At 43.7% G+C, this 27,900-nt stretch overlaps 3 protein-coding genes across 3 annotated transcripts; all 3 read right to left on the bottom strand.

Moving 5' to 3' along the window:
• Nucleotides 1-588: 588 nt before the first annotated feature.
• On the bottom strand, nucleotides 589-6,157 carry degs1 (delta(4)-desaturase, sphingolipid 1). Its single transcript, XM_032552638.1, has 3 exons — nucleotides 5,932-6,157; nucleotides 3,774-4,516; nucleotides 589-2,609 (listed from the first exon to the last, which is right to left on the bottom strand). Exons 1-3 carry the CDS (start codon nucleotides 6,011-6,013, stop codon nucleotides 2,463-2,465), a joined length of 972 nt encoding a protein of 323 aa, XP_032408529.1. The 5' UTR covers nucleotides 6,014-6,157; the 3' UTR covers nucleotides 589-2,462.
• A 3,597-nt stretch (nucleotides 6,158-9,754) lies between these two features.
• fbxo28 (F-box protein 28) lies at nucleotides 9,755-17,196 on the bottom strand. The gene is made up of 5 exons (XM_032552636.1): nucleotides 16,965-17,196; nucleotides 15,586-15,695; nucleotides 14,021-14,159; nucleotides 12,988-13,183; nucleotides 9,755-12,399 (listed from the first exon to the last, which is right to left on the bottom strand). The coding sequence occupies exons 1-5, from the start codon at nucleotides 17,151-17,153 to the stop codon at nucleotides 11,927-11,929; spliced, it is 1,107 nt and encodes a 368-aa protein (XP_032408527.1). The 5' UTR covers nucleotides 17,154-17,196; the 3' UTR covers nucleotides 9,755-11,926.
• Nucleotides 17,197-18,475: 1,279 nt separating this feature from the next.
• Nucleotides 18,476-25,774, bottom strand: polr1c (RNA polymerase I and III subunit C). Its single transcript, XM_032552637.1, has 9 exons — nucleotides 25,497-25,774; nucleotides 24,089-24,160; nucleotides 23,861-23,968; nucleotides 23,277-23,409; nucleotides 22,023-22,154; nucleotides 21,588-21,740; nucleotides 20,721-20,870; nucleotides 20,524-20,640; nucleotides 18,476-19,000 (listed from the first exon to the last, which is right to left on the bottom strand). Exons 1-9 carry the CDS (start codon nucleotides 25,566-25,568, stop codon nucleotides 18,882-18,884), a joined length of 1,056 nt encoding a protein of 351 aa, XP_032408528.1. The 5' UTR covers nucleotides 25,569-25,774; the 3' UTR covers nucleotides 18,476-18,881.
• Between the last annotated feature and the right edge of the window lie 2,126 nt (nucleotides 25,775-27,900).

The following is a 27,900-nucleotide window of genomic DNA, read 5'->3' as shown; positions in this document are numbered from 1 at the left end:
ATTCTCAGTAAGTGATGTCGGCCCACTGAAGTTTTGTCATTTTCTCTCGTCATTTCACCTGCATGTAACGAATATGGGTCATTAATAGATCTTCTCTTCTTATACCATGAAAAAAATTTTACTTTTTCATTGTTAAGGAGAGTTAGCAGAGACAGTTTGGTTTAAATATTTAGTATGTTACTCTACACAGTTTGGTCACGATATGTGATAATCGCTGTCATATTCTCCCCATCTGTATTCGATAAGTAGCAATATTAGTGGTAAGATGTTACTTTTCATTCTTTTGCTTTAGGCCAGTGGCGTCCAGAGTCGGTCCTGGAGGGCCGGCATCCTGCATGTTTCAGTTCTATCTGGTTTGATGCACCTGGATCCAATGACGGCTCATTAGAGGCCTAAGAAGAACATTGACCTGCTGAGAAGGTTGTTGCTACCACCAGGGAGGAACTAAAACATGCAGGATGCCGGGTGAAACTATTTTCCTGTTCCTCTTGGCTGAATACTTTTAAGTGTCCACCCTGTTCCAGATGACTGCATGATGTGGTGATGATGAAAAAAACTAAATTTGAAACTGAGAAGACATTTCCAGTGTATGAAAATCAGTAAATAAGTTTTTATTGCCTTGAGTTAAAAATCACAATACTGAACATGAAATCAATAAACTGAGCAAGCAGAGCACCGATGGCAATAAGATCAGACTTCATGTTCGCTGAGTCACAGCTTGCTTTGAACAGAAAGCACAGAATGAGGCAGGAGCAGCTTTAATTTCAGGAGGAGGATTAGAACGAGGTGGTAAACTTTTCTGGTGATGAATATTGGGAGAAAGAAGCTGCACTCTGGAAACGGGTAGAAATCTCTGACAGCAGCATATTGTAGCAGCCTCAGTTCATTTGCACAGATCCTACCCATGACGATGCTCTGTGCTTCACATCCATGACTTAGAATGTAGCAGTTCAGGGTGGAGGACATCTGAAGGTCAGGCTGCACCCTGCAGCAGCAGCAGACTGGGCAGTGAGGGTCTTCCAGCAGAGATGCAGCTATCGCCTGTCAGCATCTCTAGACATGAGACAAGTCAGAGTTCTGAAAGCTCCACTCCGTTATCACTGGAACATCCACAACCCCTGTAGCGCGTGCCAACTTTCAGGAACTTTAGTGCATGGGTAGCTCCATAAATACTTGCGTTGTCATGGAGACACATTGACCTTTGTTAAATAAGCGTGGACAGTTGCATCATTGAGGCCTTGAGAGTGTTTGTGGCAAAGGTTAGCGTGGGTTAGTTAATCTGAGCGGTAAAACCAAGATGGCGGACAGATTCAGATTTTCGGCATGAGAAGCCTCCATCTGCAACATTACTGAGAATATTTACGATCAACTTCAGCACAATACAGCTGAATCCGTTCAAACTGTCTAATAATTGACTTTCATTTAAATTTTCTTTTTTTAACTTCCACCAGGCCACTGGTGACTTTCAGAGGTGGGGTTGTGTGAAACAGACCGACACAGAAACACAAAGAGTTTTCACTCACTGATTGACTAAAATGAAACGTGTCCATGTTGCTGCTGCACACAGCTGCAGCTACGCCCGAGGGCCACTAGCCAGGCGGTGCTAAGCTCCGTCCGATTCTGGCAGAATCCCAGAAAAAAAAAAGAGAGAAGGAAAAAAAACACAGAGAAAAAAGTTCTGCTGGGATGGAAATATTGAGCGCCGGCATATCAGAGAACCCAGAAAGAAAAGCCAGGAGGTCAAAAGGTCGGCCAATTTGTAGAGACGCGTCGCAAAGTTTAAAGTTTAAACCAGCTCACACATGGTTGGACTTTAGCTCAACACATCTGCTTTACGTTTTAGTTTTTAGTTTTTTTACAAATGTAGTTTAAGATTTGCAGTTTAATCCACCTTACTGACTCACATCAGATTCAAAACTAACACTGCACATACATAAACTCTATAAACCTCCGCCCCATACTTTGTATGTACTACGGAAATCACCATAGCAACCATTGGTCCTCATATTATTCCACTGCAGCTGCCCTATTAGAGCCAATATAACTGCAGCAAAGCTGTTACGACGAATCAGAAATGAAACCGACAGGAAAGCTTCAAAACCGAGCTTACAAAAACAGAAGTCATTTTATTTTAACATACAATGTTACTATGGCAACCATTTAATCTCTAAGTTAATCAGAACAAAAAAACAACAACAAAAGAAAACACTGACCAGCTCAGATACTAATGATTTATAAGTACTCAACACAACCCCAACTCCAAAAACGTCTGATGGGCTTGAAGTGTAACAGAAATATAATTATAAGTAAAAATCTCAGTAACATCTTTTTATCCTCAACTCAAGGCCTTTTTGTGCAAAAACACAGAAGTAAATCTGCCTGTGTTGGACTGAGCTGAATGGAAGCAGGAAGCGGTGGAGAAATGTGAGAAGGCCTCGGTCATGTGGATCCTGCAGCTTCGGTCACTCCTGTTTGACCTCTCCCTTTAGCTTCCTCTTGATCCGGGAGTACGGGCTCAGCGTGTCGTCCGTGATGAAGTCGTACAGGACCCTCACCCAGGACGTGTACTGCGGCAGGTCGTCGTAGTACTCTGGAGCTATCCTCTTCACCTAGAAGACAGTCGGAGAGTCGGGTTAAAACAGAAATGTTGCCATGAAGCAGCCGTTTCATTTCTTCGTCAGACCGAGCCGTTTCATATTTTACGTTATTCAGTTGTCAGGCTGATTGCCGATTTCTTAGGGCTGCACAAATCAGCCCAGATTTCCTTCATTTTGGGAGATGGGTGATTGGTCGATACTTGTATGTGACGCCAATCTTATCTAACTCTTCCAAGATCTAAAATAATAAACCTATCACTGTCCTCTCTTTGACTGTTGGCCCCGCCCACCAGGTCATATCTGCATGTTTGCAGTTAGCAAAAGTCACCCTACTGTTGATAACTCAACGACTTTCTTGCTGTACTTAGTAGCATTTCAGCCCAAAAAAAAAAAGAAAAATCAGTTTGATCCAAAAATCAGAATCAGCAAGTCAGGCTTTTTTTTCTTTTCTTTTTCTATTTGTTTTTTATTGCCCTGCAAGGGGTCTTTTTATGGGCTCTAGTGTCCCTTTTTCAAAGTAGGCTGATAGGAAAGGGGGAAGGAAGGGGGGGAAGACATGAGGCAAACGTCGTCGGGTCCGGGAGTCCAATCCGCGACAGCCACGTCGAGGCCACGTTGCCTCTGAATGTGGGTCGCGCTAACCCCTCCGCCACCACGGTACGCCAAGTCAGGCTTTTTAAATAGCGGTAATAAGTCAGGGAGCACTGATTGCAAATTTCTGGCTGATCACTGATTACCAATCTTTAAAAAACCTGACTTGCTAATTCCGATTTTGGCCAATACTTTCTTTTTGTCTGAATTGTTGATACATGTAGCAGGAAAGTTGCTGAGTTGGCAACAGTGGGGTGATAATGGTCAGCTGTGAACATGCAGACATGACCTGGTGGACAGGGCTAACAGTCAAACCTCTCTCTCTCTCTCTTAGAAGAGCAATGGAGGACAGTGGAAGGTTTTTAGACCTTTGACAAGGCAGATAAGATCGGCTTCACCTGTAGGCATCGGCCGATCAGCAATCTCCCAAAATTAATGAAATCGGGGCCAATTAATCGGTGCATTCCTAATAAATATGAATAGTTCATGTAACAACTAAAATACACTATGAATGAAAAGGAGCAGAAAGAAGTATAAATTCATACAGATATTCCACTCAGACGATTGTTGTAGCGATGTACTGACCAAAGGAAGTCTTCGCCCTGGGATGCTGGGGAAGTCGTGGTGCTCGTTGTGGTAGCCCACGTTGAATGTGAGGAGGTTGAGGCAGCCGTAGTATGAGTATGTTTCATGGCCCTTGAGGAACATGTAGTGCTCAGCGATGAAGTGGCCAGAGATGGGGTGCAAGCCCATCCCCAGCATGGAGCCGGCCAGCATGTAGACCACGGGCTTGGCCCCCCACGTCCAGTACAGCAGGACGTCGAAGCAGAGCTGCACGGCCACATTGGTCAGCTCCAGCTGGCTGACCGGTTTGGGGTTGATGCAGAGCGGCCGCACGGCGTAGAACAGCGGCTGCAGGATGATCCAGACGAACTTGCGGAGGCGGGTGCAGAAGAACCAGCCTTCGAAGTCGGTGGGAATGTCCACATCGATGCCGTCGCCGCCCAGGTAGCGATGGTGGTCCAGGTGGTAGCGCTTGAAGGAGGCCGAGTACGGCAAGCCGATGGGCAGGTTGGCGAACATGGCGAAATAGCGGTTCCACATGGCTTTGTTGTTCCCGAAGGCAGTGTTGTGAGAGATCTCGTGAATGGCCAGGGTCATGGAGTGGTTGATGCAGCTGCCGAACGCGTACGTCCAAAACAGAACCCACTTCCAGTCCAAGTCTTTGACCAGGTAGAACGCTAAGAACTGGATCCCCACCATCATGCACACAATCCACTTCAGCCTCTGGTCTGGGCCCATCAAGGACTTGATTTCTGGATATTTAGCTGAAGGACAAAAAAAACCCAAAAGTGTGAGTGCAAAGACTAGGCCTGTTGTAACAAACTTTGCTGGACAAGAAATTGTCCCAGAATTTCCTATAATAATAATAATAATAATAATAATACAAGAACACATTCTCAAAGATCAATAAACTTTCACTTTCTAATGAACATTTAACACTGGAACTGGAAAATATCTTAAATATCCAAAACAATAAATAAAATGAACAATGAAGTCTTTATCAACAAAATTATCCCTCGAAAGTGGGCTTGTTGAGACCAAAACCCCAGACTGAAGACTTTTGTCATCCAGTTTTTGATAGAAAAAGAGATAAAAGTACAATAAATCATACAAATGGAAATTATGGAGCTTGCTCTAATTTATCATCTAATTAATTAATGTATTATTTATTCTGACAGGCCTAGTTACAAACACCTATCTGTATGCCATAATAATATCAGCCATATTGTACTCTCTCACTAACGTGGTTCTTGGAACCCACAGCCAGGCTCTAGAATAAAGCCTACAAACCTCCTGACATTGGATTCTACGTGACAGCATGTGAATCTGACCGGTGCACATGAGATAAGAAATGCTGTAATAAACTGAATACATGTGAAACAAATAACTTGTTGCTGAATCCTCGAACAAAACCACCCATGGACATCCAACTCAGGAAATCTGTGAACATGCCTCGACTTCTGCCCCATCCATTGTCTTCCAGGCCTGCCTGTGGACATAACATCTGTGGAGCAGAGCCAGATGTCATGACCGGCCTTGGCCAGTGGCTCGGCCCGACAGCTGGACTACTTTTGTCTATGAATGGAAGGACAGCTGTCGTATAGCAACCGGGTGGACGTGCAAATATTAGAAATCCCCAAACTTTACATAAATTCAAATGACCTCATCTCCCATTTGAGCCCGTGAAACATGACTGAAATTAGCCTCATACATTTATGCTGCGGTGCTGATGTTTCTCTGCCCGGTGAAAATGTTACTTTAGGGAGTGGTGACCCGACGTCCTGTAGCGGAACACAGCAGTAAAGGCAGATTTATTCCTGCGCGACGGCCTTTAAATAAACCAGCGCTGGTGAACTGCTGGGTTTGTAGGACATACAGGACGTGAAGCTGGCAGCAGATACGGGGAGGCGGCGGGGGGCTGTGCCTCTTTCAAAAGGGCGTCAACCGTTAACCACCGTAAAAATCCAACTGAGTTCAGTTAGCTTAAATCGGAGGACACGGGACCGTTAGCTTTCCTTATCTGCGACGGCAATCAGAACTGTCAAACTACAAGCGTAGCGTGTCACACAGATACACAGTATAACCCAACATATATTTATAACACTATTAAACTAAGTTTAAGTCATTCGGAGTTTACTTTTTGTCATCTGGAAAGTAGCTAACGCACAAGCTAGCTCACCCAGAATTTCTTTTCTTCTGTCCGCGTGCGGCTGGTCCGTGTAGACCCACTCGTAGTCCTCACGGCCCACTCGGTTCCCCATCTTCTCTAACGCTGTCTGCAGCTGCTCACCGACACCGACAGCTTTGATGAAAGTCAGAAGATTGTGATTAACTGGGAGCGTCGGAGCGTGCTTCTCTCCGATAGCCCTGCGCCAGTCTGAGGCCCCTCCTCCCTCCGGGGACTCGCTACGTAACTTGTTGCTTCTCTGTTACCTAACATGGATTCTTTGTGCGGTTTAAGTGTCTAGAAGAAAATGTAAATGTGAGGAGCCGCGAGAGTGGAGTTCATATTAGGTGCCAATGAACTTTGCTTGGTGTCATATAGAAGTAAAACTAGTTACATAAACGTCAGAAGCAGGAACTATCCGCAGCACCGTGGCCTCGACGTCTTGGATATTTGAACGTTCTAAAACATGCCTTTATTGTCCGGACCTGTTGTAGTTCTTCTGGAGTCATACAACAATATCGTTGGGTAGTTGCTAACTTCAGGAAGTTAAGTGCCAGTGATGTCTTGCCATGTCTTAACACGCTTTTCTTCACACCTTCAGCCTTTTCTACAGTTGCTAAATGATGGGACCTTTTGCATTATATATGATCCTACTCAGCTTCTCACGAAAGATGAGCTACGGTAGCTTCCGAGTGACGATGATAGGTGCCAGTTTGGGGAAGGCCGAGGATCGGGGGGGGCTCTTGCTCCCCGAAATGGCAGCTTAGGCAAACGGTATGGTGGGTCAGGTTGCCTCACTGTGTCATTTGCAAATGTGTTTTACAAAGAAGGAAAATTAACTATTATTTCTGTTTCACATGTCACATTGTATATTTGATTCAGGCAGCTAACTGGACATGGCACAACTTACACAGGTTTATTCAACCAATAAGAATAAAAGTTCCAGGGCGGCTGCTGAACAGAACAGCCCATCCAGGAATGCCATTCATTTTCCTTGCCGCTGATTTGCTGAATCCCTAAAAGAGACAATAAGGGAGACTGTAATGCTAAGACTCTGTGTATCAAGGCATATTAATGTATATTTTGTGTTTAGGGTATTGAAATAGGCACATGTGTTTTTAGAGGGGGTCTGAAGTATTTGCATATTTTTAGCTATTCATAGACAGCTGTGGTCCATAACCCCCATGAATAACAGGTATATAAAATAAATCCACAGTTTTAAACCTTTATTTGTGTTATGATAAATTTCTTCTTCCAGCAAAAATTAAAACATGACATTTAAGATAAGAATATTACATTACCCATGCAATTTTAATATAGAAATATATTAATGTTTAAACAAGGTCATATATAACATCCATGTCAGTCCCAGGACACAATAACCTGATAATGAAACAGCATATCTTCTTATTTTTACTCTGTTGTAAAAATGATCTGTTTGCTACAGTTATGCTAATTTACTATTTGTAATGAGCCTCCTCTGTACTTCTCCTTTTCTGTTCACCAAACTTCTCTGGATTATTTAAATCTCAACACAGCTGCAATTTTGAAAAGCTTATTCCTGGTTTCCCAGGTACATGAAAGATCTGAAGCGTCACCAGAAGTAAACATTATTCAAATGTAAAGGTTGTAAATCTGGAGAAGTCTGTTCACCCTGAAGAACGCAGTCAAAACAGAAGCAAGTGTGCTGCTGCAAAATTAATAGTATGTCTTTTGTTTGCAGACATGCCAAAGTATCGTATGACATTCTGTCTTCCTGTGTGTGTACGTGCGTGGGTGTGTGTGTGTGGGCTTTGGAGACTGAAGTTTCATGTTACAGCTAACCAGCACACATACCTGCACACAGAGTGAAAAGGGGCCTATTCAGCAGATACTGTAGATGAAAAACAGCTCCAGAACTTCCTTTACCTGAACCATATGACTAAATGTGATACTTACTGTCATTCAACAATCACCTGGATCTATGACTACCTCACAAACAGGCCACAGTTTGTGAGACTGAAGGACTGAGTGTCTAACCAGGTGGTCAGCAACACAGGAGCACAGCAGGGGACTGTACTCTCATTCCTTTTCACTTTCTACACTTCAGACTTCATGCACAAGTCTGACTTCTGTCCTCTCCAGAAATACTCAAATGACTCTGCAGTTATTGGGTCTAGAAGAGATGGCTGAGTAAAGAGAGCCGGTGGACCGTTTTGTGGCATGGTGTGGGAACAGTCATCTCATCTCGAATGTGAACAAAACAAAGATGATTGTTGATTTCAGGAGAAACAGCGTTAGATCAAACCCTATTTCAATCATGGGAGAAGAAGTGGAAGTGGTTGAGGGGAGTAGAAATACCTCGATGTTCATCTGGACAACAGACTGAACTGGAGACGCAGTGAAGCGTCTACAAGAAGGATCAGAGCAGACTGGGCGTCTTGAGGAAGCTAAAATCCTTCAAGGTCTGCAGAAATACGCTGCAGATCTTCTATAAGTCTGTTGTTGAGTGTGTCATCTCTTCCGCCGTCATCTGTTGGGGCAGCAGCACCAGAGCCAGGGACCTAAAAAGGCTCAACAACCTGATGAAGAAGGCTGGTTCTGTTCTGGGGACGACCGTGGAACCTCTGGAGATGACGATGCAAAGAAGGATTCCTCATGAAGTCAAGAAAATTGTGGACTGAGCATCCTCTTCATGAGAGTGTCTTAAGAAAACAGAGTATCTTCAGTAATACAGACCACTACAAGAGGTCTGTCTTGTAGCCATCACTATCTACAATAACTCTGTGAAGAATCTGAATTAATGAGCTAAAACGACATTTAATTTCCAAAGTATTTTTGAATTGAATTTGAATTCCATTCCACATATGAGAATTTACAATAGGTTGAAAATCAATATTGAAACAGAACCCAGCAGCACAACAAAGGTCTACATGAATAGTTAGAATAGAATAAAATACATAAAGCTAAGTACAGATACTTAGGTTCAGCTTTATAATTTCTCAAACCGTAATTCTAAAGTATTTACTTCAAATAAATGCAAATATATATATATATATAAAGAAAATGCAGTAAAAATAATGAGTACTTGAGTTACCTAAAACTAACTAGAAGGGATTTTGTTATTGTACATATAGTTATGGGCATCCTAAGGAGGAGAAAGAAAAGAAACAACAAATGACAGCAGGCGTTCATTTGTGGCCTCTGAGCAGAAGTCAGGAATGGTAATAATTTGGCCAACAAAATAAGAAAAAAAAAACAGTTGATGATCCCAAAATTTGGAAATTGTCTGTTTTTCTTTTAATAAGGCAACAGTTTTTTTTGTGTTTTGGATCTTAAACAAGGTTTCCCCCAGAAAACTTGTTAAGCCCGGTGGTTGGGCGCGAGGCCAGTCATTCATCCAGCAGCCCGTCGTGTTTTTGAGTTTAAAAAAATGTTTAAAATTGACAGGAAATGTGAAGATTAATACCTGAACACCAACAATAAAGTTGTTGTTGTAAACAGTCATAAATAAATAATTAATGCTTAGTCTGGTGGCTCACCAGGCTTATAACACACTGGGGGAAACCCTGTTCAAAGATAAACAGATTCATAAAAGTGTAGTTTGTTGAGTAAGTAAAACAAACAAAAAAAAAAATTAAGAAATTTAAAAAAAAAATCTAAGTAACTTACGCATTTTTAATTTAATGATTTTTTTGGTTCTGGTTCCAGCTCACTGCAACTATAATCCATCTATAGACAAGTGATGTGTGTGTGTGTGTGTGTGTGTGTGGGGGGGGGGGGGTCCAAACTGAACTATTCTCCCTCACCGAGAGCCTATGTGAAGATTTATTAGTTAGTACAAAAAACCAGAAAGTGAGCTGAACAGCTGTAGAGATTTAATAGGTTTGGTTTAAACATCATAACAGTAATATGTGCAACAAAACTTCATAGTCAGGCCCAAACTGGCCAACTTAAAAGATAAGTTTCTTTGTTTACAAACATGAAATCATTGACAATCTACATCTTAAAGTACATGAAGATTACAGTAGAAGTTCTCTCATTATAAGCCACTAGATTACATTGCATGTTCTGCAGCCCAGTGTTACTATTATACACACAAGTGCATTTCCAAAGAGTCATGCCAGGAGTGGTTCGGCTCGTCCAAACAACAGAAACGCTTCGAAAGAAAGAAAGAAAGAAAAGTAGCCACAATGACTTCACAGGTAAGCTAGGAGCTCCAGGCAGGAGGAGAGTTTGTACAGGAGAGCAGCAGAGAGAGAGACCTTGCTCACCATGAGCACCTGCAGCTCCTCCGTCATCACTGCAAACCACTCACAGCTTCTGTTTTCACTAGGACTGGAAGGGAAAGTACGAGCATAAACATGCTCCTCGGGGTGTTCCGCGGGCTGCTTTCTACTAGACTATTTCTGTGTGGTTTCTTAATGGGAGGAACCAAAAAGCTCGAACCTTTTCTCTCCCAGGAATTTAAAGGAGAACAGAGACCTGACCTTTAAAGAGACGACGGTCGTGTTGGGCGGTGCTCAGGTTGCATGATGATGTCGACGTCGGTTTCTTCCACTGGGTGAGCCCCGGCGCCAAACTGAACCTTCATGATATCCTTCAGTTTCACTTATTAGCTTTAAAACTGGGTCTGAACACTTCGGACACGTTACACACAGGACACCTACTGAGGTGGGTGAGCTGGACATGCCAGATATGATCATAGCAGGCGGATGATATTGCATTTCTAACAGAAATCGAAAACATGATTCTACCCAGCGCCGTTACGACCACAGACGGCTTCGCTTTATTCCTGCTGCTGCCGAAATGATCCGTTTATTATTGCAGTTGTTAATAATCCAGTCGATAATGTAGGATTTTAAATAAAAATATAGATTTCTCATCTTCAACAGCTCGCCAGCTGTCGTTTAAAAACGTTACCTTAAGAAAGATAAGTGGCGCTCTGCTTCCCCCAGAACTATTTCCAGTTGGTAATTGTACTTTGAGCCAGCAACATGTTGGGGAGAGGCCGCTTCATGCCCCCACTGAGCTGGACAGGACTCTGATCAGTGTGGTTCCCTCTCTGGAGATTCACCTGCAGGAACCTTTTAGTGGCTTTAGAAAACCTAAAACGTTGGCATGGTTACCAGCTTGCCCCTAGAGTGAAGGAAGCTGGACTATGAATTATGGGGTTTATCTGAACAGACCGGAGAGTTTGGGCAATGAAGGAGCTTCTGAGGACGCCTCGCATCAAGCTGCAGCCGAGGGTCACATGGTGTGAAGCTGGAATAATGCTGAAATGTTACTTCATTAAAAAATGTAATAATAATAATAATAATAATACAAACAAAAAATAAAATAAAAAGCTGAGTGATCTCTGCTTTAACAGGAATCTCAAACAAGCTACCTCTACCTTCAGTAGCGCCCTCTAGACGGGAATGAGGGTCAGAAGGGTCATGGACCGAGTGGACGATGTCTTCAACACGCTGAGGGACATCCTGGTGGAGCCGGTTAGGAGTTTGCTTACTGGCTGCGCTGACTGGGTCACACCAGTAGGGGGCGGGGCTTCTAGCACTGTCGACTATTGAGACCTATACTGTGGATTGTCCACAGGAGGAAGTGGACCTGATTGAACAAATAATGAGGACAGGGCCTGAAAAGTCCACATACACCAGCAGGGCTCTCCCGGTGAACAGGGTTCTGGTTCTCTGGGTGAAACGGAGGCGTATTCGTGTGGCGTTTGGGTGTCATCTTGCAGCCTACTGACCACCAGCGGACCTGACCTGTTCTCTGGGAGACGTCCTAGTGTTGACCATGTCAATGTTGTCCTGTCCTGTCTCCAGTCATGAGTCTATGGACGTCAATGACCATCAGAACACTGGTGGAGAGTCCGACGCGGCGGGAGCGCGTCCACATCGCGGCATGAGTGAGATGGCGCACGTGATGCAAGGTGAGTGAGGGGGGGGAGGTGGACGTGGGGCACTGGATACGGAGTGTGGTCAGTCGAAACAGGAAACTGGCTATGACACTTACACGAGGCAGCGAGTCACTTCCTGCTGCGCAGCCGTTTGGATTGTCGTGGGAGGTCTGAGCTTTTTCTGCTGCGTTTCAGCGACGAGGTGCCCTCGCCCGCCGTGCCGCCATGCGCCGCTGCCGCGCCGCTGCTCGCCGGCGTAGCCGTGGACCCGGCGGTGGCGGCGGGAGCAGAGGACTGGGCCTCCCCCATGGCGGCGGCGGCGCTGCTGTCCATGAGTTCGCGCAGCTTGTGCTCCAGCTCGGCCAGCCGGGCGTTCTGCTCGCCCATCACCTGGCTCTGCTCCAGCAGCTTCTGCTCCTGGTCCTGCAGCTGCTTCTGCTGCTCCAGCTGCTTCACCCGCACCTCCTGCAGCTCCCGCCGCAGCGCCGTCATGGACGCCCCGTTCACCTTCACCTGCTGCTGCACCTTGGTCATCTCGGAGCGGGACGGCGTGTTCTTGGCCAGCAGCGACATGGTGGTCAGGGAGGTGGAGGGCCCGGCCACTGAGGAGACACGGCAGCCAATCAGAGTCGGTGCTTCTCAACCAGGAGGAACATGCAGGTTAGTTATACAGGTTGCCGTGACAACATATTATGAGACAGATAGCCTGTTGAAAGATCAATCTCCTCCACCTTCACCCTGAGCTACTATTGCCCTCTGAAAAAATGTGTCTTAGCGCTGTCAATCAACCACATGTACCTGCTCCTGAATGTGAGCTGTAGAACAAAGACTTGCTGTTCCATGAAAAACGTTTAACCACCGTCATCGGAGGCCATGCTAACTACCCATTACCACATTGAGTCGTGAATACGCAAGGGTGATTGACAGCGCTAAGACCCACCCCCTGGCTCTGATTGGTTGTGTCTGATCTGGAGTGGTGCATTTCTTCAGATGGCAATAGCAGCTCAGGGAGAAGGTGGATGAGATCAATCTTTTCACACATTTTCTGTCTCATCAACTGTCACGACATGGTGACAGTTTAAAGAAAATGTAAAAATCATTTTTTTTTTTTATGAAAGTTATAATCTGCAGCTTTAAAGATTTCAGTTTGGCTAACTTTTAGGAGCCAGGAGCGACCAAAGGAAACAAACCTGGTGCGGAACCGATGAGCCGTCCAGACAGATCGGTCCCAGGTAGCTTCTTCTTAAGGATTGGGACGATCTTCTCGTCAAAGTACTCCATGGCCATGGAGGAGATGTCCCTCAGCTCCTGGAGGACCTCGTGAGCCCGCTGGGGGGCCCTGGTGGAGTTCACGTAGCGCAGCACGCGGTAGATTTCGTCTATCACCTGTCAACAGAAACATCGCTGCCTCCTTATCTCAGCACGGCAGCCATTTGTCATTAGGACTCTCAGGTACAGGAGAGAAGAGGACCATTCTAAACCTGGAGGCTGCAGAGGTTTAACCCAGAAAACGCTCGGCAAACACCTTCAGCAGCTCTAATAGCAAACAGGAAATGTCTCTGGCATTCAACACACAGAGGAGGAAGTCCCATGCCAGAGAAAGTTGATCAAACAGCCTCTGAGACACACCATGGAGACAGACATGTCTGTCAATCAGCTGGACATGCAGCGGTGGTCCAGACAAAATGAAAATGTGTTTCTACAAGGTCCAAACAACAGTTAACAAAAGCAACAGCAATGTGACTAGACCAGATTTACCTTACAGGGGCAGCACCATGCATTTTACAGACACATAGTGTTATTTTGTAGCAGTGGTTCTCAAACTTTTTCAGGCCGAGTTCCACTTGACCCATTTAACAAACACTTACACACCACCTAATTTGAAATGGCCTGTTCCAACCGGGCGTTTTGCACAGCTGAGTGGTTGCCAAGGGAGATGAAAGGATTTCTCAAATATGCACAAAAACACTCAAGGTATATTTTTGATGAGGGAATAACACTGAAACATAATGCGTAGCTCAAAATAGTCCATTTTGCATAATGGTGTCGCTATAAAAATACATAGCCAGGCTAAATTTTGTCTGTTATAAAAGAATAAAGTTTAAAAAACTCCCACAGTCAAAATGGACGTCCTCAGTATCAACTGAACAGCTTGGGAGGCCTGTGTGTGTATGTGTGTGTGGGTGTGTGTGTGTGTGTGTACGTGTGTATTGGCCAGCTCACTTTTCCGGGGATGAAGCAGCACAGGTTGGAGTCGACATACTTCATGAAGGTCATGTTGAGCAGGGAGAGGCGCGTCTCCACAGCAGCCAGGATGTCTGCGTGGCGGGCCAACGAGTGGTTCCTCCTCTCCGACTCGCGCCTGAACGCATCAAGAGAACAGAGAACATTTAGAAACCACGCCAGACATTCCCATCTATCCATGAGTCAGGAGGATTTTATGATTAAAACAGAGCCTGGTTTAGTCCAGGTTTCCTCAGGCTGGTTGAGTTCAGGTCACACCAAAATCCAACGTTCTGCATCATTTCACCCCAGGATCCCTGTCAGTCTGCAGTAGCTTTGGTCAGCCTGCAGGGGGAGCTGGCCTAACAATCTCTTGCCATTATGTTCGGTTCTATTCCAAACTACTGAGGCCCCTGTTTGTTACATACACAGTTATATTGCCAACATGTCTTGTTCTTTCAAACAAGAATCTGACAGGTTCTTCATGGTTTAACCCACATCCTCTTCAGTATTTTCCTCACATGGGAAACAAATTCACTTTTGAATGGCATCAGAATTTTGACAATGGAATATTGCTACAACACAGATATTACTGCCCAAACTACAGCACGCCCTCCACACCTGCTCCATGATCCTTCTGGAGGATCTAAAGAAGCTCTTCAGCTTCTGTTCACACACAGATAGTGTGTTCTCCTGTACTATTGGTCATAGTACAGGAGAACACACTCTATTCAGGAACAAGGAAGACAAATTAAAACGCAAACACACCCACCCACAGGCAACACAATACAAAAGGATTCCCTAACACATTCATAAACAGACGATCTGCTACTGGATAAAGTTTCAGCCTGACAGAGTTGAGCTGAGGGTCACGTTCTGATCCTGTGATAAACCCGAGCTGTGGTTCAGTACGCAGAAACACAACAGAAGGAAAAGAAAAACATTTTAATAAGTCCCTTTTTATTAACACTGAAATCACGGAGTCACATATGGATGTTTATGGAACCAAACCCAGTAATGTAACAGAGGTTCTTCTAGAGTGGTGGTGTCCAAACGTTTTGTCCTGGGATCCAAAACTGACGCATTTAAACTGCTGGCAGGCCACAAAATTCATTCAATTAAAAATGAAAAAATTTGCTTACTGTGATTTTTTAAATTCTTATTATTAAATCTGTACATCATTACAGACAAAGGAGACTGTTGACTTATAATATAATTATATATATATATTTGGGTCATCAAATGTTTTCTGTTTAGCAGGCCAAACTTTTTAACATTCTTGACTTGTCATGTTTCATGCAACCACACCCGACATTTCTAGCAGGGTAAGAGGGTGTGAATACATTTTAGATAAATCTATATATAGTAGATGTACAGATAATTGTCTAAAAAGTCTTCAACCACACAAACGCATAAAACACCAAAATGTTACTATGTCAACTATCCTGTAAGTGGCGCTGGATCGACGCTACAACAACAACATGAAAGAAGCTTAATGAGCCTCTGAGCTTCAGAACGGCAGTCAGAACGTTTCCACGGCGACTCTGCAGCAGCACGGCACTCACCTGGGCAGCTGAGCCTTGACCTGTCTCTGGCACAGGCTGTGGTAGCGCTCCACCTTCAGGAAGCCCTGGTTCAGCACACGCTGGCAGATCATGTCCATGCGCTTACACACCTGCAGGAGACACGGCGCGCACACACACACACACACACACACCCCACAGGTCAATATCTACATCATGCAGATCTAGGACGTTGTCACCACGGTCCTGAAGTTCACTCCCAGAGAACCAGTTCAGAACACAAACAGGCCCAGTCAAAGCTAAATTACGTCTTACTGCTGCTCTCAACTTGAAAGTCTTCATGATCCAGACAACACAACGCCACGGCAACAGACTGGAGGCAACCATCGTTAACACAACATGGCAATGACTGAAGAAACTTCAAACAGTTATTACAGCCGGACTCTCTCTCAGCTTCATCTGTACTGAAGATTTGACTAGAAAGACATGAAGCTGATCACTTTAGAAAAGACTAAAGTAGAATGAAAACAGTTCAGTTGCAATAGAAAGCTTCTGTAGAGTCAAATACAAACACTGTGAGCTGGAATGAGACCTGTGCTAAGTGAACCGGTGGGTCTGGATGAAGAGAAGCCATGACTGCTGAACTGTAAACTCAGCAGTCCTGTTGGTTGTATTTTTATCCATTCAAATTCACGAATACTTTATTTACTCTAAAGGAAAATTAAATGTTTGAACAACATAACCCAACAATAAAATGTTGGTCAAAGAGTCACTGTGGATGGTGATGCTGGAAGGATCTCCTGTAGCAGTCACTCTCGCAACACATCTCCAGAAGCCTCTGACTCAAGATTGTTGATGTTGATATCATGACACGCTAACAGCTCAATATTCCACAGCAATATGTCCTGGATGACTCCATCAGTTGTTGGCTAGCTCTGCTAATCCACCTCCTTTGCTTTTGCATCTCCTCTGTAAATCTGTTTAGTCTGAGCAGATACTATCGATATCAACCGTCCTGTTTTCTCTGCAAACATAGTTTAATCCCGTGGTCAGCTCAACAGCGTGGAAAAAGTGGGACACCTCTACCTGGGTTCACCTAAAGTCAGCAGCTACAGCAGGAAAACACCTGCGCCTCCTCTTAACCTTCAACACTGTCTCGGTTCATCTTGAAACTCATGAATGCTGACCAATCAATGAGGACATCTACCGCCTGTGTGACCCTGCGGACCCACAATCTCTTGCTCCTTCTCCCAGCAGCACCCAGCCAGCCAGAGGCCGGACCCCCGCCCCCAGGTGTCCGGAGATCCCCGGAGCCCCGCAGTGCTCTGTGCTCCCAGCCCGCCGGTGGGACCGGAGCCTGTCCGGGGATGGGACTAGCTTAGCTCCGCAGCCCTCCAGCTGCCCTGTTGTGCTCTGCTTACCGAGCGCAGCATGCTGATCTCATCGTAGGACAGGAAGTTCAGGATGGTCTCGATGGCCACGATGGGCAGGCCCAGCAGCGGGTTGTTCTGGTGCGGCTGCTCCTGGAGCGAGCTGGGCTGCCTGAGCGACACATCGTCCGGGTCCAGCGATCCAACACATCCATCAACTCTCTCCGCGACGGCCGCCATTTTCTTTAGTTACTGAGGAGGCGGAAGTGACGCCTCTGGGGGGAGGAGAGGAAATGCGTGCCACTTCCGACCGCTAATGTAGCGGTAGTTCCATAAATAATAATAATTAGAGAAATGATTACATAGACTCCCACATCAAGTGTCTGCATTAGCCTTCACAGAGCCGGATCTACCCAGAGACACCCGTCACCCAGCCTCTCTGCTTTCCTGGGAACATTTTGTAGTTCTGTTCAGCTGTGACTACTGTTTTGCTGTTTCTGGATATTGATGTCAGTCAGTTTGCGTCAGAATGACGTCACACCAATCTTAACCATATTTCAGATGGATATGTTTGACGGCCTCCCTTCCATCACCCTAATCTTCAGCTCCCGCCTTGATTCTCCATGGGATTGAAGTTAAAGTCAGGGTTTTTCCCTGAGCCGCTCCACAACACTCATACTACTTCCAGGGAGAAGAAAAATGTTTGGTCATTAAAAGATCACAATCATATCTTTTGGCCAAGATTTTGTTTCCAAGCTCTGATCACAGCATAGAAAATGGGGATTTATCAACTTCAGGGGAAATAAATTAGGATAAAGGAACAATTTAGACACAAATTTACTGCCAATTGTTTCTTTAGAAAGAAAAATATATTTTGTTTCAGTGGAATAAAACTGTAATTTTTTTTCACTGTAGAGCATCTGGTTGAAAGGGGCTCTTTGTGTCATCTTCAGAGCTACAACCTGGGAGGAAGAAACTCTCTGTGGATGCTGGTTTTAACAAATATTGCTCTGTAACATCACTCTGGCGGTAAAAGTCTAAACAGTTTGTGTCCAGGATGTGTGGGGTCTGCAGAGATGTTAGCTGCCCGTTCCCTGGCCCTTGTCCTGTACCAGTCCAGCATGGAGGGAAGGTCAGCCATGATGATCCTCTCGGCAACCCCGATTGGTGGTTGCAGTCTGGACCAGTCCTGTTCTGTGGACGGGTCAAACCACACAATGATGGACAAACAGGAGAGAATGAATGATAGCTGAATGACTTATGGTGGGTCATACGTCCTGGGTTGACTCAAGTAATCCAGTCTCTGTTAGACCTGTTTCTACAAAGTGTCTCAGGTAAAGATCCAGGTGATGTACATCTGTGGGTGGTGAGGTGCTGCAGGATGAAGTTTAGTCCGAGGTTGAATGCATCATTCACCGTCCTGATTGCTCTGTAAGCAAACTGCAAGAATTCAGTTCAGGAACCAGTTCAGGAACCAGTTCAGGGACCAGTTCAGGACAGCTTGGTAAAGATTCTCCATCTGTTGAAATCTGTTGGGAAAATGAATGTTGAGTCTGAGTCGCTTTCTTTTCTTTTTTCTTTTATTAAATCTGCAAAAACATTTGATCTTGAACTTAACCAGGTTAGAGAAAACTTCAGTTTCCACATGAGAAGCTCAGAGCAGTAACTAAGTGATGATGATCTATCCCTGCTGGGACCAAGCTGAGCTTCTGCTCAGTGTTCTGTGATGCAGTCTCCATTTCTCTGGACTCCAGAGAAATACATCATGCTGATATATTTGAGATCATCAGGATGATGATCTCATTAGTCCACCATGTTAAAGAAAAAAAAACAACCTCAGAGCGAGTACATGGGAAAAAAACAAGTGTAGCAACCAGAACCACATCAGTCTGGAAGTTGTTTTCAGAGCAGATGTTGATGCCGTCAGATTGATCCGGGCGCCGCGGTGCGTTCAGGAACCAAGTCAGTTCACTCCATGTCAACAGAGTTCATCTCGTTGAGAAACGTCTGACACTTGGCCATAAGAACTTTGATGGCCTCTGTGACTAAAACGTCAGGAAGCATGATCCCCGTCGACTCCACGGTGACTGGAAAAGGAAAGAGCAGATCTGGATTAGCACTTCCGAATAAAACACTGCTGTTAACGTGGGAACTCCCTCGAACGGGCCCTAATCCAGTGTAATCTAATGAAAACAGGCTTGATTCATCACCTGCTACTACCTAAGCTGATCTCATTATAGATGATGTTACAAAGAGGATGTTCCCTCCCACATCAATCTGATCTGATGGAGCAATCCTAGGACACTAGGTTGTATGTGGATAATAGATGCAGTTAAACAGAAAGATATAAAACAATCAGTAAAAAAAAACCATCAATGACTTTTAAGGCGATAAATTTAAAGGGATAAACTGGAATATTTGAAGTTCTACAAAGAACATCAGCAGTGGTTCCCTACGTGGATATCACATCACAGTGAATCTGTAGAGAAGAAACTCTCAGATGGTGGAAGGAACAGCAGGCCAGTTCAGTTTGTTTCAGCAAATTTGAGCTTTTTAAAGCAATTCAAAGTGAAAATGTTTCCATTTGTGGGACACAGCACCAGACCTGCTGATACTCTTCTGCTCTTTGGCACAAACTCACTGGAATATGGCCATGTCCTACTATTGCTAATGGGACTGTGGCTGGAAAGAACTTCAAAGAACACTGTCTCCTTGAACAGGTAAGTCAAGACAAGAGGTTTAGGGCACCACCTGGTGGCCACTGGTGAGACTTCCAGGTAAATCGATATGAATCTATGTTTTTTTAAAGGGGCAAAAGTATGTTTTTTTCAGGCACAATGCCATTTTATAGCACAATCAAGTACAAACTATTGTTATAAAAATTATATATGTATGTGTATATAAATATATATATAAGAGTGCTACAAATATCAAGTACGACTAAAAAGAGAAATTAGACTTTGTAAATAAATGACTTGAAATTGGGACTCTGTCTCTTTAAAGAAATTGCTGCCCTTTCTGAAACTCCGCCTTCAGGAAGTCATCACAAGATGGCTCCTCTATTGAGCAGTAGCTTAAGGAGCTCAGCAGATACACAGTTCCACCAGGTGTTAGCTCATTTCTGCTGGCTAGTCTGAAGGGACTGAGTGGGGGAGTTTTGGGGGAGGACTGCTCTGTGAGGAGGAGGAGGAGCTGTGTGGAAAAGGCAGAGCTCAGTGAGAGCAAGTGTTTGGGCAGTTCTGAATGGCTGCCATGGAGATTAAAGGATTTCTCAAACATGCATGAAAGAATCAAGGTAACAGTCCAGGTATGTTTTTGATGACGGAATAACATTATAACATGATGTAAGTTTCTAAAAAGATAATTTTATGTACTACTGCTTCTTTAAATTAATGAACAGAGCAGATGTTAGTCAGTGATGACCTAATATATTCATCCGTTGAGTGTAAATTTATCAATTCTAGATTTTCTTTGCAAACGTCCAGGCCTTGATTTCTACACAGACCAGAACTACACAGGTCAGGTTAGCAAACGGTTAATGATCCTGTCTCATGAGTGGCTGCCTGTTCTCAGAGCAGCTACACAGCAGTGGCATTTTTTACAGACATACAGATGAAATGGTCTCGAACTCTTCCCAGCTTCACGCAGTTCTTCAGATCGTTGTGTCGGAGGACCTCCCTGCTGCACGTGTCCAGTCGGCTGTTCACAACCTTGGCGACCTTTCTTCCTGAGGCCCACAAACCAAAAATACCATTACTATTTAGAAAGTTTCTGGTTTTATTGTCGAGTGTTTTCCTCCTCCCTCACCCCGGACTTCTTCCAGGTCTATGACGCCCCGTGAGAAGCAGCGCTTCAGGCGCTCCGCCTTCTCACCCTCCACCGGCTCCAGCAGGGTGATCTCTGGGAGGAGGCGGTAACTGGCCGTCGCCACAGGAGAGAACTTAGCATGGTCCTTACCTGAAACCACAACCACAGAGCGTCAGGGTCGCCTCAATCTACGACCTTAAAGGGCAATATTATATATTTTCCAGACACCCATCCATCCATCCATCCATCCATTTTCTTCCGCCTATCCGGGGTCGGGTCGTGGGGGTAGCAGCTTAAGAAGGGAGGCCCAGACTTCCCTCTCCCCAGCCACTTGTTCCAGCTCCTCCGGGGGAATCCCAAGGCGTTCCCAGGCCAGCCGAGACACATAGTCCCTCCAGCGTATCCTGGGTCTTCCCTGGGGCCTCCTCCCAGACACACGGTGTTATTTTATAGCACAATCAAGTAACCATGTTAACTTAACGTGTTATAAAAAAAGCTACATATATCCACATGAGTTAAAAGACATTTGACTTTGTAATTTCATGTTAAATTTCTACACAGTTGACACTTGATAAAATATGAACTGAATCTAATTGAATGGGTTTGAATTAGTTTGTTTAAATGTTTTAATTCAGAGGATATTTGTACAGCACCATGCAGCTTATGTGATCATTGGTTGCCATGGTGAAAGATCCCCCTTGTCCTAAAGAAGAAAACTAATTCATGCAAACAATTTAATAATATCTGGATGAATTTTCATGCCTGGGCAAAGCTCCGAGAAAAAGAACCAATCCCTGTCCCTACATGACATGATTGTGTATATTTAACACACAAATATACACATTGGTAAGATTGGTAGGATCTTACCAATTCCTTTGACACAGTGCATGGTGATGTCCAGCTCCTGTCCGGGTCGCAGCTGTGCTATCAGAATGTCATCGTGCACGGGGCGAATGCAGGAGTCCGCAAACACATCCGCCTGGTTGCCGATGGGGACCCACTCTATGTGTTTGGAATAAACTGTGAAAAGGAATATAGGAACAGGCACAGGAAATAACATCAGGACTTTGTTTTGTCTCAAGGAGACAAAGGGGACAGAAAGACATTCATCATGACTTTGTTACAACTGCTGGACCTGCAGGTAAAACAAGTTGGTTACAATCATAGTCATTCCTTCCAACTGAAACGAGACAGAAATGTACTAGTAAATGTGTCATTGTCACTTTTGCTGACGTCATAAGTCTGATCTCATCTCGTGTTTTGGTGGGGGCGGGCATAATGAGAACTCTGCCTTGGACTCACCCATGTGGTTGAGATAGAGCTCTCGGGGGTCCGAGGAGTCCTTGCTGGCTCGGGGGTTTCTGCTGCATTTGATCTTCAGCTGGAGTTGAATGGTGTCTATTTCTGAAGCTTCTTCTTCTGCAGATTCGTCACCTGGAGGTTGCAGAACAACACAACAGCCGGCGGTTTGTTTAACTGGACAGCAGCTTATTTTACACACTGCAGGGGACTACAAGTAGTGTTGTTATCAGAATCTGTATCTATGCTTACTAACCTATATTATTGTGCTAAATGGTGATGCGTGGAGAACAAAATACAACCTGAAAACATGTCATTTATTTTATGTTTACAATGTTTATTACGTGGACTGCACAGTGGTGCAGTTGGTAGCACTGTTGCCTTGCAGCAAGAAGGTCCTGGGTTCGATTCCCGGCCAGGGGTCTTTCTGTCTGTTCTCCCTGTGCATGGTGGGTTCTCTCCAGGTTCTCCGGCTTCCTCCCACACTCCAAAAACATGACTGTTAGGTTAATTGGTCTCTCTAAATTCTCCCTAGGTGTGTGTGTGTGTGTGCATGGTTGTTTGTCTCTGTGTTGCCCTGCGACAGACTGGTGACCTGTCCAGGGTGACCCCGCCTCTCGCCCTGAACGTTAGCTGGAGATAGACACCAGCACCTCCCGACCCCACTAGGGACAAGGGTGTAAGAAAATGGATGGATGTTTATTACGTACTGTACACTAATGATGTACAAAAAAACTTAATGTAGATTAACAAATCTATTTTTAGTGCACTGATTTAATCTAGCACTGAAATGAATAATTTAGCACCATTTATTCAATAGGGAAATAAATCCAATGTTAAGAAATTATTTCTTCAACAAAGTCAGTTTTGGCACAAACATCAGTACCTCCATTGATCCCTTGAAAATAAATGCAAAAAAGAAAATGTCACTTTTCTTTTTTTTTTTTTAATTATTCCCTTTTTTAAGACTTTATAGTTGGTGTTTAGGTATTAATCTTCCAGTCTTCCAAAAATGCATAACTATCAAGTAATATTTTCAAATTTACTGTCAACTTTAAACATTTTTTAACTCAAAAACATGGCAGCCATGTGGATGAATGACTACCCTAGCGTACTGAGCAATGGGCTTAGCAAGTTTTCTGGGGGAAAACCCTGATTAGTGTACTGTCCAAATCATATACCCCAGGTCAGGCAGCAAAGCATAATGGGTAATGTAGTTCACTACCATCTCTCAGGGACTCATTTTGATGCTTTCACCTGTATTCTTGAACTCGAACAGACGAGGGTCTGCTTTGATGGGGATGAGGCCAAGCCTGTGGGCCAGAACTTCATCCTGGACTATAGATGTGTTGTTATAGATGAACACTTTCTCTATTGCCATAGTGGGCACCTGCAAGCAAAAATAAAAGTTTCAGACATGGTTCATAAAAATAAAAAAAATCTATATAAAAATACACTCGATATATTTGAATGTAATGGTTCAGTATTTGGTTGACATTTGGGCTGCTAGTTGATTGTCTTCCATGTTCCCAGTCTGTTGGCTGCTCTTTAGTGCTTCTCAGGCTAGTTTCTGCTTCTAATCGTTAGAGAAACATGGGTTCATTTCCTGAGATATTTAACATTGAATTTTCTTCTTTTTTTTTTTTTTTAAAGCTATAAAACTTTGGGAAAACCTGTGTTCTTCATATTCTCATCAGACTTAGTGTGAATCACAATAAAGTAGTTTAACATCAAATGCCACCAAATATTCAAAATTCTCATTAAGAGATCACGCTTTTTTGGAGCAAAATGATTTGTTCTTGCAAAGTGCCAATAAACTGATTGAAAAGAAGGAATGTGACCTCTGATAGTAAGATTCTCCTGAAGGCGTTAGCAATGGCAGCATCGATCCCCACCATGTCAAACTCCATACTGTTCTCATCCAGATGCACAACGTCAATCCTGAAGTTCTGCAGACGAACAGGGGGAGAAGCAATAGTCGACACTAAGAACAACTGTTCTGAACACCAGCAGCTCTGCGGATTAAGGTTCTAAAACATGGGATTTATTTTACAGACCACAAAACTCACCTTCTGAAATCGCTTCATGTCCCAGGTGTCATCAAAGCCTGGGTAGTTTCCAGGAAAATCTGTTGTGTGAACCTGACACAAATTGAGATTCATTATAATACTTTTAATAGTAATGATAGAAATTGTGTTTTATTAAATATAAAAATGACAAATAAGAAGTGAGATACAACAGTGAAAGACATGAGGGATAAGGTTTCCCCCAGAAAACGTGCTAAGCCTGGTGGTTGTGTGCCGGGACAGTCATTCATCCAACAGCCTGTTGTGTTTTTCAGTTAAAAAATGTTTAAAGTTGACAAGAAATTTGAAAATATCACTGGACATTTATGTGTTATTGAAAGATTAATACCTGAACACCAACAATAAGGTCTGAAAAAATGCAAACATTTTAAAAAGACTTAAATAAATAAGCAAAGTTTAGGCTGGTGGGGCACAAGTAAAGCCTGGTGACCCGCCAGGCTTATAACACACTGAGGGAAACCCCGAACGTAGGAGATGTGAAGGTGGTGGTGGGCAAATATTGTTCATAAACAATTTTCAGATTTTTTTAGGTTTTTTTGCGGGTTTTTAACCAACAAATTATAAATGATAAAGTACTGTACGTTAACGTTCTGTCATCATCACCTCATCGGCATATTAGTGTGGACTGTAAACTCTAGCATGTCATCAGGTAACAGGGATCAATATTAAATAAAATCATGTTTGAATCTCAAACCTAACCCACACTGAATCAGGCAGAAAAGCATGACAACTTCCAACCCACTTACTGAAACTTTACTCAATATGGAAAAGATAAATATACGTATACAAAATACAATTTTAAACTACATATGTACTCATTTAACACTGGAGACTCAAACGGCTTCACTGGAAGAAAAAGGTTTTAAGCAGAGTGCCTTGAATCACAAACCTATAGTTCCTCGCTAACTGAAGGACGAACAGCGGCTTCATATAATAACTAAACATGTGGTGAAGTTTAATGGCAACACAAATATTTCCCAAAAAATATTTATGGCGTCTAGTGATGTTCATATTTTAGAATGTCTAGCGGTTTTATTCACTGCTGATACCGAGTGTTGTAACTGTGTTGACATGCTGTATGTGGATCGTGCCTTCACTACATCTAGTTCTTTTTGTGGGACATAAAGAATTGTACATATTCTATCTATTTAAACCACCACTAGTTACATCTAACAGAATAAATGTTAGATTTTACTTAACTCGTGTTTATGGGAGGACACAGTTTTTAACACCGAGGCTCTGTGTTTCTAACAGTTGTCTCTAACTAGCCGGGGTACCAGCTGCAGCAGCACACCGGAGCCGCTCAAACTCACACATTACATCACCATACGCACACATGGGTACATCTGCTTACAGCACACAGAGAAACATAGTTCCTGAAACAACTTACATTCTTTACACCAAATTCTCCCAAGATTACCCGACTGCGAATTTCCTCCACGTTACTCATGGGCGCAGCCATTTTGCTCTGCAGTCTTCTTCGTCACAGGCGAGTCGTAGAGACAAAATATTGCTGCCCCCATGTCTCCAACTGGCTGTGCTGGATGCTGCAGCCGCCGACCAATGCAGAAAACACAGAAGTCTAAACAAAGGCTTCTGTTTTTCATTATCGAACCTTCAGGACATTAATGCCATTTGTTTGTTTTTTTTATTTCTCCCATATTTTTGGTGGAGATATGTCCTATGTAATGTATGTTTCATTTTGAGTGCCGTCTATGTTATTTTTGAATAGTTAATAAATCTTAGAAAAAAATAAATAATAATAAAAATCTATCAATATGGCGATGGGACAGGGTTGCAAGTGTGCCTTGAGGTTTGTGACATCTGATCCGGAGGTTTGTTGCAGGTCTCTTTGGATTCCGTTAAAAGGTCACCTATATGAGCGGAAGGAAACGGCAGCTCCCCCATAACACTCAATAACCCCCAACCCCGCCCACTGCTTACTGCTCACTGCTTCCTTTTGCTTGTTGGTTTTCAAAATAAAAGCGCGTTGAGCCGTGCTGCTTCATGGGTTGTACATAATTTGGTTGCGCATCAAAGTGCAACCAAATTATTGGTCAGGCACTATTGACATTCAGATCATCCCAAGGAGTTGGGGGAGGGGGTGCTGGGAGGTAATTACACATTTACATATATATAATGACGCAGAAAGACTGCTGTGCGAGTCTTTCTTGCACAACAGAAAGACTTCAAACTGTTCAGAGTAGACTTCTGCACATGACTAAATAAAAGGAATTGAAGCCAACTAGACAACCAAGAAAAAGAGAATTTTGAAGAATGGTAGTTTTTCAGTAAGCACTGGCAATTGGCTCCTCTTAAACTGTGACTGATGAAGCAGATGACTTGCAGGTGCGTGTATAGCTCCTCAGGTCCACCCTCCAGTGAGTAGCAACCTCGTGGCTCCCTATGGTTAAGGGCTGCGAGAACGGCACAAAACCCACAGAGTACCTAAACCCCAGCTTCCCAACAGTGTTGGTGACCTTGTAGGTGACCTTTTAACAGAATCCAAAGAGACCTGCAAGACTTAGAATGTTCAGAGTACATCCACCCATCCATTTTCTGTACACCCTTGCCCCCAGTGAGGTAGGGAGGGCTGCTGGTGCCTATGGGTGGTCCAGCTATATATGTCTCACAGAACTTTGGGTGACAGCACAACCTGCCTGACTCCAGCAAAAATATCTCCATGATTCAATCCAAGGGTAAGAAAGAACTGATAGACGAGACATTTTCTCATCTCCTTATCTGCTAATTGAATTCTTAATGCTATAAGGTGAATGTTATGCTTTAACAGTAAGCGGTATGTTTACACATGAAACCTGATACTGGGGAACAGTATCCGATGGGGAAACACGAAGTGACGTAGCAGCTGCTTTTTAAAAATTTACTTTATTTTAGGCATGCGCACTTAGTTTCAAAGAACCTAGCACCAACTAGTGGCGTGGCAAGGGCATTACACCTTTTGGATGTGTATCGTTACTGTATAAACAAAGATTGTAATTAGAATATCTTCATGTAAATGTGTTAATAGAAATGGGGGGGGGGAGAGATCAGTTTTTGTTGGATCATTGTCTTCATCTCAACCAAAAAGTATGGCATTCCAATATTACAGTTTATCTACTCAGGTCAATACCATTTTCATATTGCAAGCAGAACATCTGAGGAGCTGTTAAACTTTCCTTCAATGCGGGCTCTTCTGCATAATTCATCTTGGAATTACCCGGAAGTACAATACTATAATGAAAAAAAAAAAAGTTAGTACCTGGAAACAATCTATGTGGCGAAAATATTAACGGAAGTACGTCATCACTACTCGTGGCATATAGGCTATTATGAACTTGTCATATACCCTCTGCTAACAAAGCCCGCCCACTCAGAGGAATGACATGATTGGTTGGTTTCACTGTCATTCATGTCAGCTATCTCACATAGAGCAAATCATTCCTGAGGATTTTCCAGAGAGCAAACCAATGACAGAGCCGAGAAAGCCTACTTGTCTGCCTAGCAACAGAGCGGAATTAAGTCTGACAGGATGAAAACTGGTTGATTTCAAATAAATCTGGAAATGTCAACACTTACTGGGTGACCGCCTGGCTTATTTCTTTAGAAAAAATGTCTTCAGTGTGGGGGGTCGCTCATTGCTAAAAATTCTAAAATGAACTGAAATAAGTGTTCGAAATGTATCAGTGAGCTTGAAAATGATGAAATGAAGAACAGAACCCCCCCCCCACAAAACCGTACTGAGATGATAATGAAACACAAATTTCTGATACGTGAAATTCCTTCTTTATAAACAT

This window comes from Xiphophorus hellerii, chromosome 22 (genome assembly GCF_003331165.1).
Source record: "Xiphophorus hellerii strain 12219 chromosome 22, Xiphophorus_hellerii-4.1, whole genome shotgun sequence".
NCBI classification, from domain to species: Eukaryota; Metazoa; Chordata; class Actinopteri; order Cyprinodontiformes; family Poeciliidae; genus Xiphophorus; species Xiphophorus hellerii.
The sequence above is the reverse complement of the archived record's forward strand: the minus strand, read 5'-3'. Positions and strand labels throughout refer to the sequence as shown.

Bases quoted from the DNA above. Each gene is read 5' to 3' on its own strand.
- degs1 (XM_032552638.1), bottom strand. From the start codon at position 6,013: ATGGGGAACCGAGTGGGCCGTGAGGACTACGAGTGGGTCTACACGGAC. The intron at 4,517-5,931 runs GTGAGCTAGCTT...TTTGTCCTTCAG, and splicing joins CAGAAGAAAAGAAATTCTGG to CTAAATATCCAGAAATCAAG. The intron at 2,610-3,773 runs GTCAGTACATCG...ACTGTCTTCTAG, and splicing joins CAGGGCGAAGACTTCCTTTG to GTGAAGAGGATAGCTCCAGA.
- fbxo28 (XM_032552636.1), bottom strand. From the start codon at position 17,153: ATGGCGGCCGTCGCGGAGAGAGTTGATGGATGTGTTGGATCGCTGGAC. The intron at 15,696-16,964 runs GTAAGCAGAGCA...TGTCTCCTGCAG, and splicing joins AGATCAGCATGCTGCGCTCG to GTGTGTAAGCGCATGGACAT. The intron at 13,184-14,020 runs GTGAGCTGGCCA...TTCTGTTGACAG, and splicing joins GCTGCTTCATCCCCGGAAAA to GTGATAGACGAAATCTACCG.
- polr1c (XM_032552637.1), bottom strand. From the start codon at position 25,568: ATGGCTGCGCCCATGAGTAACGTGGAGGAAATTCGCAGTCGGGTAATC. The intron at 20,871-21,587 runs GTAAGATCCTAC...TTGTGGTTTCAG, and splicing joins GCACTGTGTCAAAGGAATTG to GTAAGGACCATGCTAAGTTC. The intron at 20,641-20,720 runs GTGAGGGAGGAG...TGTGGGCCTCAG, and splicing joins AGACCTGGAAGAAGTCCGGG to GAAGAAAGGTCGCCAAGGTT.